The sequence below is a fragment of the Tetrahymena thermophila genome, assembly GCF_000189635.1.
Source record: "Tetrahymena thermophila SB210 genomic scaffold scf_8254437, whole genome shotgun sequence".
Taxonomy (NCBI): domain Eukaryota; phylum Ciliophora; class Oligohymenophorea; order Hymenostomatida; family Tetrahymenidae; genus Tetrahymena; species Tetrahymena thermophila.
Genome location: NW_002476218.1, coordinates 146,223 through 161,395, shown reverse-complemented (window position 1 = coordinate 161,395; position 15,173 = coordinate 146,223). Strand labels below are relative to the sequence as shown.

At 23.1% G+C, this 15,173-nt stretch overlaps 4 protein-coding genes across 4 annotated transcripts; 3 read left to right on the top strand and 1 right to left on the bottom strand. All coding sequences in view use genetic code 6, as the record gives it.

Annotated features, from left to right (window-relative positions):
* Positions 1-675: 675 nt before the first annotated feature.
* On the top strand, positions 676-5,302 carry TTHERM_00444540 (alpha/beta fold hydrolase; the record flags this gene model as incomplete). The annotated part of the gene is made up of 12 exons (XM_001023317.3): positions 676-965; positions 1,080-1,682; positions 1,743-2,059; positions 2,118-2,453; positions 2,509-2,877; positions 2,924-3,276; positions 3,327-3,698; positions 3,769-3,904; positions 3,958-4,071; positions 4,138-4,884; positions 4,945-5,111; positions 5,171-5,302. The coding sequence occupies exons 1-12, from the start codon at positions 778-780 to the stop codon at positions 5,300-5,302; spliced, it is 3,834 nt and encodes a 1,277-aa protein (XP_001023317.3). The 5' UTR covers positions 676-777.
* A 732-nt stretch (positions 5,303-6,034) lies between these two features.
* Positions 6,035-7,777, top strand: TTHERM_000444539 (alpha/beta fold hydrolase; the record flags this gene model as incomplete). The annotated part of the gene is made up of 7 exons (XM_012799661.1): positions 6,035-6,176; positions 6,237-6,282; positions 6,399-6,639; positions 6,721-6,989; positions 7,038-7,111; positions 7,168-7,285; positions 7,336-7,777. The coding sequence occupies 7 exons, from the start codon at positions 6,035-6,037 to the stop codon at positions 7,775-7,777; spliced, it is 1,332 nt and encodes a 443-aa protein (XP_012655115.1).
* A 289-nt stretch (positions 7,778-8,066) lies between these two features.
* TTHERM_00444520 (cation channel family transporter) lies at positions 8,067-11,536 on the top strand (the record flags this gene model as incomplete). Its single annotated transcript, XM_001023315.3, has 9 exons — positions 8,067-8,204; positions 8,325-8,417; positions 8,488-8,708; positions 8,779-9,085; positions 9,153-9,632; positions 9,702-10,062; positions 10,122-10,437; positions 10,502-10,961; positions 11,036-11,536. The coding sequence occupies 9 exons, from the start codon at positions 8,067-8,069 to the stop codon at positions 11,534-11,536; spliced, it is 2,877 nt and encodes a 958-aa protein (XP_001023315.2).
* An 830-nt stretch (positions 11,537-12,366) lies between these two features.
* TTHERM_00444510 (ribosomal protein L19) lies at positions 12,367-14,232 on the bottom strand (the record flags this gene model as incomplete). Its single annotated transcript, XM_001023313.3, has 4 exons — positions 12,367-12,568; positions 12,662-12,800; positions 13,807-13,911; positions 14,121-14,232. The coding sequence occupies 4 exons, from the start codon at positions 14,230-14,232 to the stop codon at positions 12,367-12,369; spliced, it is 558 nt and encodes a 185-aa protein (XP_001023313.2).
* Positions 14,233-15,173: the final 941 nt, after the last annotated feature.

Sequence of the window (15,173 nt, the reverse complement as noted above, 5' to 3'; positions counted from 1 at the left end):
GATATAAATTTGAAAACTTTTAAAAGTCAAAACTAAATAAATTTATTTTACAAAAAATCATTAAAACAAGAAATTAAGGAAAACTAATAAAATTTTCCCAAAAATCAACAAAAACCATTTATTATCTTCTTTAATTAATATAATTTTGAAAACTAAAATTATAAAAGCTTAATTTTCTTTATTAATAGAAGAATTAATTTAATTTTTTCCCTATAATTTAATAATCTAAAAAGTTTAAATAGCTTTAAAGATATTTAAAATTAATAATTTTCCATTTTGTAAAAATATTTGTTTTTTATTTAAAATTACTTTATATAAGTTATATTGAAACAAATGATAAAATTAAAGTTATATAATCTAATTTCTTATATTTTTAATTACTTAATTAACTAACTAAATATAAAAAAGAGATATTAAATTTATGAACAGAATATCATTTAATTAATATATGATTAACATTTTATATTTAAAAAGATTCCTAAAATATTAAATAATTAATGTTTTATTTAAATAATTTTAAAGTGCTTTTTAGCTGTTTTGAGAATAAATTATGATACATGATCTTCTTTAAAAAAGATATACACTAAAATTATATTTATATTTTGCTGTAATTAAAAATCTAATTTGTATTATAAATTAATATTTGCATAATAAAAATATATTCTTATCTTTGAATCTAAACCATTAAATAATTCTCAAAATAATTAGCTATTTCTATTAAAAAAGCAAATATTTACCTTAAAGTGCTACTTTTTATTCAATTTTTACTTAATAAAAATGCAATCTAAGCAACTGATAACAGATAAAAAACACGAAATTTAAGATATTTATAACTAGTATAAAGAATTTAATACAGATTACGTTTACTAAAAAGATTTAGAAATTGTTTTAACACAAATCAGCTAGAAATGTATTCCGTTAAATGTACAACATATTCTTTAAAATATTTAAGCCTAATAAAAAATGTAAACAACTTTAAATTTTTAAATGAAGATTAACTTTTAAATGAAAAACGATGATAAATATTTTATCTTCATAATATTATTAACCTCATCTTATACTTTTTAAATAACAATTAGGAAATTAACATTTGATGAATTTATATAGCTGATGTATGAATAAGACAGTTAAGATATAAATATAAAATAATAAGAAGATATTCATAAAAGATCATAATAAGGTGCACATGAGGAAAATAAAAGTTAATAATAATCTGAGCCATCTCATTCAATTAAAGATGAATTGCAAAAAAATTCAGAGAACATAGAAATGATTATTAATAACCCTGAAAAGCAAAAAGAAAAACAATAAAGTAATAATGCTGAATTGACAAAATCTGAACAAAGTGGGTTGAAAAGCTCAAAAAGTTCTGAAAAAAATATATAAATATAATAGAACGTATAGGATAGATAAAATTCACCTTAAAAAGATTCTGAATTGTCTTAGACTTCTAGCTAAAAAAAATTAAAAAATGTTTCTTAATAACTTGAAGAATAAAATTAGTAAACTGGAAACTCCTCTAGTCGTATTATTAAATAAGTTGAAGATATTGATTAAAAACTAGAATAAAAAAAATCTGAAAAGAATTTAAAAGGAAATTAATCTTAAGATGAAATAGGTTAGCACAGTAATTAGGAGGAGATTAAAAATGAAAGTGAAGATATTGAATAATCAGAATAAAAGTAATTTATTTTATTTATTTTTTTTTTAATTTGGATCATAATGGTTTTAAAAAAAATTAGGAGAAGACGCTCTTCAATTGAACATTCTATAAAAAACTAAGAAAATAATTTAGACAATGAATTAAATAGCTTAGACATCATGAGTAAAGGAAGTCAAAATTTTTTTAATCATAAAAAGGGAAATCACGATTAAAACGAAGTGGATCCTATTTAAGAGTTGTATGAAGGATAAAAAAATGGTGTAGATGATAATGAAGAGTAAAATTTAAATAACTTTTTCAGTAATAACTAAAGTTCTGTGGTTGATAATAGCCAAGAAATCAGTGATGACTAAATTATGGAATATAAATAGATTTTATAAAAAAATCAATTGCTAAGTAATAAATTTTTAGTTAAATATTATTTTTAAAAATTATTTTATTTTTAATATAAAAGACCATTAAAATAACTGCATGGTTTTGTAAGAATATCAAGTGTTTTATAAAGATTATATCAATGAAATATTTTAAAAGTTTCAAACTTTAGAAGCTGATAATTAAAACTAGCAAGATTAAAACAGCCCATATAAGACGGAAGATAGAAATTAAAACACTTAAAAAAGAATATTTGCAAAAGTCAACAATTTTACATCTTTAATGATGGATTTGTTTAAGGATAAAATTTGGATTTTAACACATAAATTTGACAGAGAAGAGTTTTATAGCAAAACAAATGGATACAAGAAGTTATTTCAAACAATAGATAATTACTATATCAAAGTTAAAGGAATGGGTAAATCTATGTCTTTTTTTATTTTTCTAATTAAATATTTTTTTTATTTGAAAAGATCCTAGCACTTTCAAGTTAACAGAAGCAGTTTTCGATTAAGAGGAATTCTTTAAAATTCTTGAATATTGGTCAAGCAGTGAACCTTAGCTCTATTTTTCTCAAGAAGCTCCTAAATACTAAAATATAGATGAAGAAGATGAACTAAATTACAAAAGTAGCCTCAGTTTATTGAGCTAAGTTGCATAATTGAGAAATAATAACTCTGCTATTAGCTAAGATGATACAAATAGTGCAAGGAAAGAGTTAAAATTAGTTTAAGATCTACAAAAAACAATTTAAAAATACAAAAAAATGAAAGCAGAATCAGAAACAGAAGTGGAAAAAAAAGCACTTAATAACATAATAGCAGATTTAGAAAACCAATTAAGTAAGTAAAATTAAATTTAAATAATATTCATTCTATAAAAATGTAGATTAATATAATTAGCATAACAATTCAAATCCTCATGAAATAAGTCTACTGAATAATAATTACAATAAGCATCATAAGAATGAAGGAAATTAAAATAACATTGAGAATTTCGACAAAGATCACCATTAATCCCATTCAAAGAAATCTATCTACTCCGCTCCTATATTATCAAAAGAAGAGAAAAGAGATAAAAATTTGCATGTGGTATATAAGTTCTACTGCAAATAAACATATGTAAGTGGAAAGTATGCTACTTTCGATAGAGTATAACAAGAAACTAATACTATGAGCATGGGAAAGTTTTTCTTATTTGTAAGAGACTTTGGTATTGTGAATAAAAATTTGAAAAAAAATGTAATTTTTTTGAATATTTTATTTATATTCAGTTTTATTAAAAAAAATAGAAATTAGTTGAAATATTTAAGAAGAATTCTTCAAACTCTAAAGATTTAACTTTCGAAGAGTTCAAATAAATCTTGCAAAAAATATCTGAATTTCACTCAGATGAATAGTAATCAGCTATAAATATTGATTAACCAAAAAAAGACCAACAACCTTCTTCGATTATTATTAAAACACAAGAGTCTGAAGAAAAAAAGAAAGACAAAAAATATAAAAAGTAAAACTCGGTAGATAAATTTTTATAGTTAGAAGGAGCTCAATTGGATGAATATTTGGCATAGAAATCCTCTGACTCAAACCCAAAAGATTAAGATAACAAAAGTTAAAAATTAGAATAATTTTATAATTTTTTATGCATAGATGATTAAAATAAAGTAATTAATTAATTAGTTAATAAATCTAATATTAAATCATTTATAATTTATATGTGTTTCTATTTAATAGCTAAAAGAAAAAGTGAGAAGCCCTAATTTACCTTTTCATACTCATGCTAAAGTAGAATAAAATCTAGTTAATTATAAATTCAATCCACAAAAGTACCATGAAAAACAATCAGAAGAAATTAAAGAATTACTAAAATGTAATGCAAAAATAATTTATTTTATTATAAAAATATTACTTTGTAAAAATAAGAGAGGAAAGAATAAAAAGAAAAGGAAAAAGCCTAATTAGCCAAAAAGCATAATGACCCAAAAGAACTTCCTTAAGTTTCAATTTCTAAAAAATTCTCTAAAAATGCCTCAAAAAGTATTTATTAGATTAAAATATTATTTTAATAAAAAAAATAAATTTATTAATTAATTAAAAAACTAGAAATTTAAAATGAGTTAGAACCTATATATGGTCCAACTGAATGTACTTGGGAGAGTTTGTTAGGAAATAACTTTAACTAGCTCAGATTCTTGAATTAAAGTGAGTTTAAGCCAACTGATTTATTTGATGAGAATTCTCCTGAAGATGATGAATACTTAGAGCATTATAAAATTGACTACTAAAATTTAGAACAGCAAAAACAAAAGGAAGAACTGCTCAAAAAAATAGAAGATTATGGATAAATTAAACCAAAATAAATTATACAAAAAGAAAAAAATTCTATAGATACTGAATCATATCCTCAAAATTTATTATTACTTGAGTAATCAAATTCAGGTGAATCTTCCCCTTAACAATTAAGGACGAACAAAATTTTCATAAGAAAAAATTTATCAGGAAACACCAGAGGCAAATCATAACCTTAAACATCAATAGCTTAATAGAAAATAAATAAAAGCAATAATTATATTAAAATAGATCTTTAAAATGAAAGTGGGTTAAAAAATTAAAGAAATTTATCTTCGTATGACGTTAGCAATAATTACAATTATGGATAAAAAAATGGCTAAAAAGACTAAGTCTCTGTTTAACATGAGCTTCTACAATAAAATTCTTCTCACTCAATAAATGGATATGATATTCAGCCATAAAGTTCTTACTTTTAAACTCCTGAAAAAAAGATTAAACTTAGGGAATCAAAAAGCCTTTAAAAAAGCTAACAAAGTGACAACTCAATAAACAAATCAAGTAACATATAAAAAGAAAACTGTTTATTAATATTTCTAAATTATGTTTTTTTATTTATAGTAGGAAACATAAACTTGTTGAAAAATAATAAAGACTTAAATAATTCATCTGTTGGAGATTTAATTGACTTTTTTAATCCCATCACTGATAGATAAAAAAATATAGTTTAGAATCAACGTAATAGAATATCTCAGATAGAAAATGCATCAAGATAAAAAGAAAAAGAAGTAAATTAAATTTGGTTATTAGTTATTCATTTTATTTTTTTATCATTATAACAAAATAGATGATAGAAAACTTAATAAATAGTAGTTAAAACAACTAAAATTTAATTTCCAAAAAGCTCAGTGTTCAGATGCCTGGTAGATAAAATAATTTTGTATCAAATAAAAAAAATTAAAACTAAAATGCTTAGTGATTCTTAATAAAACTAAAAAAGTTAAAATGATTATTCATTATAAAATAAAAGATTTTTGTATTTAAAATAACTAAAAAGTTAAAACTCTTATGCCAAGTGAGATATTTGTAATAAATAATTCAAATTTTGTATATAATATTTAAATTATTTGTAAATAGATTTATGTAAATATTTAACAGAATCTTTAGATGTAAATGCCATTCATTCATTTACAAGTGCTCTTTTTGAGCTTTAAATTGAAAGTAGTTTTTTTATTCAAAGTAACTTTTTTTATTTTCAAAGCTAACTTTTATTTAAAAATTTCTAAATTTGTAATTAACTAAAAAATTGATATTATTTAAAGTTAAATAAATAAAGTAATTTAATAACCTTCCTTCTAAATTGAAAGAATTGATTTTTAGTAATTAAAAAGAAAAATAATTTATTTTTTATTTGATCTACCAATAAATCTTCAATTTTTCAATTTTTTCATTTAAAAATCTATTGTTTTATCAATAAATATATTTGATTTGGTTGCCAAATATAAATAATGAATTCCAGTAATTTCATTTTTGATAAGCATTTTACTTTTTATAATAAAATAAATACAGATATTTATAAAATTTAAATTACAATTGCTAAATAATTTATTTATATGGTAAAATTTTAGTTTATAATGGTGATATAGAAAAAATTATTATCAGAATTATGTTTAACAATTTTTAATTATAATTGCTTGCTGCTATTTTTTGAATGTTTTTTACTAAAAATTGTTAAAAACTATTTAATTTCAATAAAAAATTTCATATAAGAAAATATTTAATTATTAAGTAAATGAGCAATTTATTAAAGCAAGCTTTAACAAAAGGAAAGCCTCCTAAATAACCCTAGTTTAGTAATACATAGATTATTTTAAAAAGATTAAAAAGTATTAAATATATCATATTTAAATCAGATGAAGATGAAGAAAATTAGGAAGAAGAAGAAAAGGATACTTTTGAGTAAAGTTTTGTTTGAATGATAATTCTAAATGTTAATCTTTAATATGATGAAAAAATTTAATTATATAAGAAGCTATTGCTTAATTTAGTAAAAAAATAAAATTTATACATTTTAGGGACCCAACTACATAAAAAGCAGTCCATTAGGAATTTCATCATTTTGGATCAGGTCCTATTAGGGCAGTACCTATCGGACTTCCTCCAATGAGTAAGCCAAAATAAAGTGAAGAGAATAATTCTGATCCAAACTCTATAGAAATACATTCAAGATTTTAAGGAGGAACTACTAAAGCACCAAATTAATTTGCTCCTTCGAAGTGGAGTGATTATTTTGATTCAATGGAATTTATGGAAAATGTAATTATTTATAGAATTAGATGAAATCATATATTTAGTAGAAATCAAATGAGTTTAATTAATTTATTATATCCGAAAAAGGGAACTCCTATATATGTGTGTGGTAATCAAGGCCCTCTTTTCTTTTGCATGCATGGGGCAGGAGATTCCGCTTGCAGCTTTGCTTGTTTGGCAAAAGAAATAAAATAATACGGTACAACAGTTGCATTTGATTACAGAGGACATGGAGAAAGTAAAATTGAGAGCTCTGATGATTTAAGTATGGAAACTCTTATTGAAGATACCTAAGTAATATTTGATCATGTTTTGAAAAAATTCCCTGATATGTGTGTCATAATAGTTGGGCATAGGTAAATTTAAAGATTTGATAACATTTATTAAATATAAATATAAAACAGTATGGGTGGATCAGTAGCTAGCAAATTTACATAGAAAATTTATGAATAAGAGAAATACAAAGATATTGTTCAAGGTATTTATTTAATTTTTATCTAATTTAAAAAATTTTTAAATAAACTTTAAAACTAGGATTAATTGTAATCGACGTAGTTGAAGGTACAGCTATTGAGGCACTTCCATTCATGGAAAGTATTGTTAGTAAAAGACCTCAAAGATTTGATAGCATAGAAAGTGCAATTAAATGGCAGTAATTTTTTTACTTACATTATTTAGGTTAATATTACAATAACAAAAAAGCACAAGAACGAATTAGCTAAGAAACATAGAATCTGCTCGTGTTTCTGTGCCTCCAAAATTTAAGGCTGTCGAAAAGGATGGAAAAACAGTTTATGAATGGAAAGTTGATTTGATGAAATCAGAAAAGTACTGGCTAGGATGGTTTAAAGGCTTAACTAGCTCTTTCCTTGGCATCCATATCCCTAAATTACTGATGTTAGCAGAAAAGGAAAGAATGGATAAAGAATTAACAATAGCCTAAATGTAAGGAAAATTTAAGTTAGTTGTAATCTAAGATGTTGGCCATTATATGCAGGAAGATAATTTTAAGAAGACTGCATTTAATTTACACTTATTTTTAGAAAATTTCAGAATTCCTGTAGATAAGGTAGACTTCGATCTTTATAAAGAATAAGGTATTGGAAAATTCCATCCAAATATTAAGCCATATAGCATGAAGTGATTGATCTGCAGCTTATATTAAAATTTATTCATTAAAAATAAATAATTTAATGTTTTATGATGAATTAATTATATCTATGTTTTTATGTGATATTTGAAATGTTTAATGCTTGTTTTTGATAATTTATTAAATATTTACATAAAAGATCTACACTTTTAATTAAATACAGTTTTTTATCAAAAACGAAGAAATTTTCATCAATTTTTTTTATAATAAAAGCAATTTAAAAAAGATTTATAGCTGATTTTTAATAAGTTGTTTACAATTTAATAAATTAAAACAAACAAAAATGAAGCACACAGAGAGTATTCAGAATATCATTAAAGAAGTTGAAAAAAAGAAGGATGAAATAGCTTCTAAAAAAACAGAAATACTGACATTGCAACACCAGAATGTTGTTTTATCAGAACAAGCTTACATCCAAAAGGCATGATTTATTTATTATTTGATGTTTTTAGATAGTTTAATTTCTAATTTTATTAACAAATACGATTGCAAATCTTAAATAAATTGTTGGCTATTTTAAAACTAAATCAACTTAAAAAAGGATAAACTTTATATGCTAGAAGCAGAGTATCAAGATAGAAAAAGAATTTTTGAAAACCTCTATATCAAATACAAAAAGAAAAACTAGAATATGGTAATCTCCATTTTTACAATTTAGATAGTTGTTTTTGGTTTGATTAAATTAAAAACTTATATTTATAAAGTAAGACGAAGAATTTGAAGAGGCAGATATTGACGAGAGTATAAATCCTTTGAAAAAAATAGGAAAAAGAGCCAATAGATTACATACTGAGATGAACTAAGATGATGAAAAAGAAAAGAAAAATCAATAAGAAATATCAGATTTAAGAGTTTTAGAAGGAATATAAAACTACCTTGATAAATAAATACAAAAATATGATAAAAACAGAATGATGAAGCAACTGTAATTATTCAAGACTAATTTTTTTTAATGAAATGTTAAAATGTATTTTTTAAAATAAAAATTATAATAGGAACTTCAGTCCATAAAAAGAGAAAAATAAAAATTAAAGCAAAAAGAACAATAATTATAGTGATAGCAGTAGTGAAGATGACAATAATGATTCAGACTCTGATAAATCCTAAGAAGATGCTCTTTTGCCAAAGGAAAAAAATAACGCACAATTTGTAAGACCCTTTAATCCTTTTACATGTGTGTTAATTAGATTCAAAACCAACAAAGTAGCTGAAGTGGATGATGGGTCAAAGCTCTTACTGAGTATAAGAGTTGAAGAAAAAACAAAATTTATTGAGATCAAAAGGGCTGCTTGCCAATATTGGGTATTTAAAATTATTTGTTAAAATATGTTGTTTAGTTAATCTAATAAAAATAATTTCTTTAAAATAGCAAGTAAAAGATCCTAACTAAAAAGACATAAATGGAATACTTTCTTAAGCTATTCAAAAAGATGAAAACTTTTCTTTCATGGATCTTTGCGATGAGACGAACTCATCACTACCTGACTCTGAGTTAGTCATTCAATTTTTAATGCAAAAAGGATATAAAAATTTAGGTTAATGTACATTAATTCTAAAACCCAAAGAATTTAGAACGGGTCTTGATTCTCTTTAAGCAGAAAGCACTAGAATAAATAAAGGTGTTGATCAAGAAAAATCATAAGGCCAATACTTTGTTAAAAAAGTTTAAAATAATTCAATAAACCCATATGATTTCTTTTTCTAAGAATATCCTTCTTTGCAGTTTTATATTGAATTGAAACAACTACATGAATCAGAATCTGGAGATTCGTAATAAGAAGAAATGGTATTAACAAAAAATGTGAATGATTCGCATTGCTGCATTCTAACTTTTTTGATTATGATAATTGTAAATAAATAATTATGTTTGACATTTTTTGAAAGTTTTATAATATGATTTTTAATTAATTATTTAAAGGTAGTTACAGCAATCTATTTATCAAAAATGATAGATGTAGAAATTAAACATTTCACAAATACTTATATTACAAACACTCTTAAATTAGATAAATTAAATGATTTGTAAAACGATGCTATTTTTGATAACTTCTTAAAACTAACATTAAGTTAATGCTTTTTTGATTCTAGATATTACGCTCCAAATTAAGCCTACTTTAAAGATAATTTCGCAACTATTGGTAATATTAGAATAAGATTCTAAATGTAAAATCTAACTTAATGTGATATATACGCGAATAGTTAATCAAAAAACGTTTGTTTTAACTTAGATGAAACTCAACTTTTAAAGAAGGATATAGGTTCCAGCTCATCAAAATATTGTAACTTCATTTAACCAAAATAGTTAGTTATTCCAAATGTAATCAATCACATTTTATAGAATTTTAAAAGTTTTAAAATGGACCTACAGATAAAAACTAACGCTTTGACTTGAAAGGTACTTATGGAACATACTCTCCTGAAGGCTATATGTTAGATTTTAACGTGACAATATCAAGAAAAAATTATCAAGGCCAGATAGATTTACTAAAAAATCTCATCTTATATGAACTAGAACTAAGAGTTATTATAGTAACATTTACTCTCTACAATCCAACATTAGATATATGGGTAAACGTAAATATTATAATTGAAAGAGATCGCTATGGTTCAATGATACCTTCCACTCCTAAAATCTACTTTTTTAAACCAAACATGTAAGCATTTATATTTAAAAAATAAAAACAATACTCAAATATAAATTTATTTATTTAATTTTAGATATGAAGGACCTGATGGTTCTACTATGTTAGCATTAGATATCATCAGACTTGTTTCTACAGTTATTTTGCTTATATTTGTTTTTTACTAAATCTATTTAACACAGTTGAGCTATGTTTTTAGTTTGTTAGGATTTCTTAATATAACTGTTATTGGTTTTAGTGTAGCATCTCTAGCTCTTAGTTTTCTATCTTACTCTTGTGGATTTGATGAAAATAAATTATTTAGTTTACATACCAATATGGTGAAAGAATATGATAGTCTTGATATAAAAAATATTACATTAGACAACTGGATAGCATTTTAAAATAAATATTATGTAGATTTGACTTATGTAGGATATCTTTACACTTCCTTACAGAGCATACAATCAATCTTGATAACAATCCTCCTATTTAGATTCATTTTTGTTTTTTCATTCTCCATTTATCTTAAAACAATTGTGGATACAATTAAAAATGTATAAACATTATTTATTTATTTATTTATTTATTTTTAGTTTTTTGTAAGTTATTTTATGAATTAAATAAATAGGCTGGAGGAGATTTGCTTAAGTATTTCATCATACTTTTGCCACTTTTAATTTCTTTCGCACTTATTTTTTATTAAATCTGGGGAGCTTACATAGAATAATTTAATAACTTGACTGCTTCTTTATGCTCTGTTATTCTAATGACTATTGGATATATGAATGCTGATTAAATCAATTAAATTAATACCGTATGGTCAATTATTTTTGTAGTTCTTTTTTACCTCCTGATTATTTTCCTTTTCTACAGCTTTATTTTGGGAATTATGGTTGAGAGTTAGCATAGTGTAATTATGTAAAAAGGTTATCCTTCAATGCAGAAATCTACAATTACAGGTGTAATTATAATATAATGGTTATTTTAGTGGGTTCCTGAAGTGGTAAAGGATTACTTTAGTAAATTTGTTAGCATTATAAACGATGCATCAAGTAGTAATGAAAAAAAAGTTGATGGTGAATAAAATAGTTTTGATGAAACTTAAAACTTAAAAAGTGGTAAAATGTGATTAAATATTCTTTGTATTAAATAAAAAAACCATAAAATTTAGCTTTATGTTAGCCTAAATTAGGTTTATTTCAAATTAATTTCATTAAAACAATTTATTTATTCTCATATTCTAATTTTAACTTCTGTACAAAAACATAAATTTTATAAAACCTTATATAGTTTTGTAATAATTATTAACACATTCATTTACAATTTTATTTATACTAAAATTTAAATTCTGCTTTTTAAAATTCAACAAACAAAAAACCTAAAATTCATTCAAAAAAAGGGGAAAATGTTTTCATTTATTTGTGAATTTATTCAGTTTTTATTAAAATTAGAAGAAATATTTTCATTTATTTTTTAGTAAAAATATGAAAGAAAATCAAATCAAAATATTTTAAAAAAAAATTTAAAGTTGAATGAAGACTAATAAAAAATTATATGTTTTATCTAATTAAATTTAAAGCTTTCTTCAAGTTCAAGTAGGTTTAAAATTTGATTTATTGTTATATTTTAACAAATTTACAAATAGATAGAATTAAAATTTACAAATAATATATATGAAGGAAGGATGCTTAGATTTTAAAGATATTGTTAGTATTTTAGTTGCTCTTAATGTAATTAAAAATGTAGAAATGTAGCTAATAATTTAAATATTTAGAAAAATTGAGTGAAAACACGAAAACAGATAATCAGAATTGGGATGATTTATAATTTAAATAAGATGTGAGAAAAAGCACACACTTAAAATAAAAAATATTTTTAAACATTTATTAAGTTTATTTGTATATATTTATGGTAGGATTAATTTTAAATATATTTAAGTATATTTTAAGTTTAGCCAACTCAAACATCGACCTTAGCAACGATTTAGGCCTTTTCGTTTCTCTTAGCTCTAGAAGCGGTGTTCTTAGCTCTTCTGGCTTCTTGTTGGGAAGTTAACTTATCGGACTTGATCTTGTCAGCCTTGGAGACGTGGATAGCTTCGATCAAGACAGTCTTGTTCTTGTACAAGTTACCCTTAGAACCCAAGTAGAATTCGTGATATCTATTTATTATAAATAATAGTTAGCATAATCGAACAGCCATATTTATTTATTTATTTAGTTAAAAATATAATCAAATATATTTTAAAAATTACTAGTGCTTATCGATCTTCTTGGCAGCTCTGTACTTTCTGAGGAGTCTTCTGAGAACTCTTTGTCTTCTCATCCATAGAACCTTGGTGGGCATTCTAGCGTTTCTGGTACCTTTTCTCTTACCGGAACCAGTGTGTCTACCTATAATTTTGATAAGATAAATGATTAGATTTTCGATATAAAACTGCAAGATAAATTGATTAGTTAATTAATAATAATCATATTTTTATTTTCTCTGCAGATAATTTTGATTGATTTAGTAGTTTGTTGCCTCTTTTTATGAATCATAATATTTATTTCATTCATTGAAAAGCTAATATCAAGAGTATTCATCTATTACATTAACAATCCAATTTAGCTAAAATACAATATAATGGGAATACATTTTTATTCACTTCTTATTAAATCCGCGAGCATAAAAATTCCCAATGATCTAACTTCATTTAAAGTAGATTTCAGTTGTTTTTGTTGTTGTTATTATTCTCATAAGTAAAGCATCCAATTTATAAGATTCAAAATTGCCACTATTACACTAATCATAAGCTAAAAATATTTGTATATGCTTATAAAATTTTTAGCTCACAATAAACTTCAGTTTTAGCAAAATTTAGCTTTGATTGATCTGCTTTCTTTGATTTAATTTGATTTGGTTACTATGAAATCTGCTTTAAATAATATTATATTATAGATTTGGTCTCTTTAAAAGTATGTTATGTATTATGTATTATGTTTTCTGTTTGAAATTAATTTATTAAATAAAATCCACTTTGCTAACTAACACTTTTAAATGCATCTATTTATTGTTTTCTTCTTTTATATAAAAATACTTTATTCTATTTACATTTTATTGTATCTTAAGAACTCTTTTCATGTTACTTATGCAATTAGTAAGATTTTTAAAAGCGTATTTGGTTTTTTCATAATCGAATTGTAATGCTAGATTTTTTATATTTCGATCTCAGCAATAATTTTAAACTATTAATTTACTCTTAATTCATTTTAATTATATACAAACATTATTCATTTTGAAGAGAGCTACTTACTACTAAATCATCTCACTTCTGCTGTGGTAAAAGTCAGTTTTCCCAACCATTAAAAGATTAGGAAAATAAATATAATATTAGGCTTGTGAATAATGTAAAAGTACCCTTTCTCTTGGCTTCAAGGAAAGCTCTAGCTCTAGATCTAGAGTGAATGACAGTAGATCTCTTCATGACCAAACCGTCCTTGATGAGCTTTCTGATGGAAGCTCCTGTTATAATTAAATAAATAATATATTAAATATGGCATGCATACTTCATATTGAGATTTGCTCAAGAAAATTTCTTTTATATATGCTAAAGTTACAATATGTTTTTCATACACCTTATGGCAATAGTTGAAGAAAAATATTATTGAATTAATGTATGATCAGCTATAACTTTTTGCATAAAATGGGAGAGCATTTAATAGAAATTTTACTGGAGTTAGCCATAGAAATTTCGGAGGATTCATTGGGATCTAACCATAATCTCTTTTGACCGCACTTCAAAACGGAAGCGGCTAATCTCTTTTAAAGTCTTAAGGATACCATCTTTATTTGTTGTTTTCTTTTCTTTATAAACCTCTATTATTAAATTTAATTAAAAATTCACCTTAACTATAGGATATATTTTGAGTATCTAATTTTCTCCTCAAACTTTTTAATCCCAGTTATCTTTACCTCTTTACCAAAACTACATCCCTTTATTATCTCTCTCTCTTTTGTGTTTTAATGAATTATCTCAAGCTAAATCAAAGATAATACAATCAAAAATAGCAAAAATAAAGTACAATCAATATACTTCATTTTTAGTATACTCGTAAAGGATAAACATAATAAGATATAAACGAAATCAATTAAATCCATTTTCAGTGATTTATTTTTATTTATTTTACAAAAATTTCTAAACAAATAAAACCTTTAAAATCTAAAACTCTTTCATTTTTATTTTATTTTTAAATTAAAAAAAATGTTTTTAAAATTTTTTTTTAAAATTTAGAGAAAAATTAAAAAGAAAAATCAAATTAAAATTTTTATGAATTCATTTTTATGCAAATAGAATATACCATTTTGCTAATTTTTTTCATAATTAGTTTAAATATTTTGTTGAACATTTTAATGATTTTAAAATTTATAAAAAATAAATCATCATAATTAGATCATAAGAACAGTCAATAAACATTATTTCAAATAAAATATTTGTTTATTAAAAAATAAATAAAGATAGTGTTAATTGAATTGAATTAAATTAATTTATTATAATATTTTAATTTGTACAAAAATTTTAAAAATAAAAAAATATAAAACTGAAAAAATGGATTAGAATTTTATTTAACTTATTTTTAAATATGAACTATAGCATAAGAAATATAAATAAAATAAGAAAGATGATTAATTGATTGGTCATGTCTATCAGTCATTTTCAATATGTTTATTATTTATTAGTTGTGTTTGCATGTGAAAGAATAAGGAGAACGAAAGAAGATAGGAAT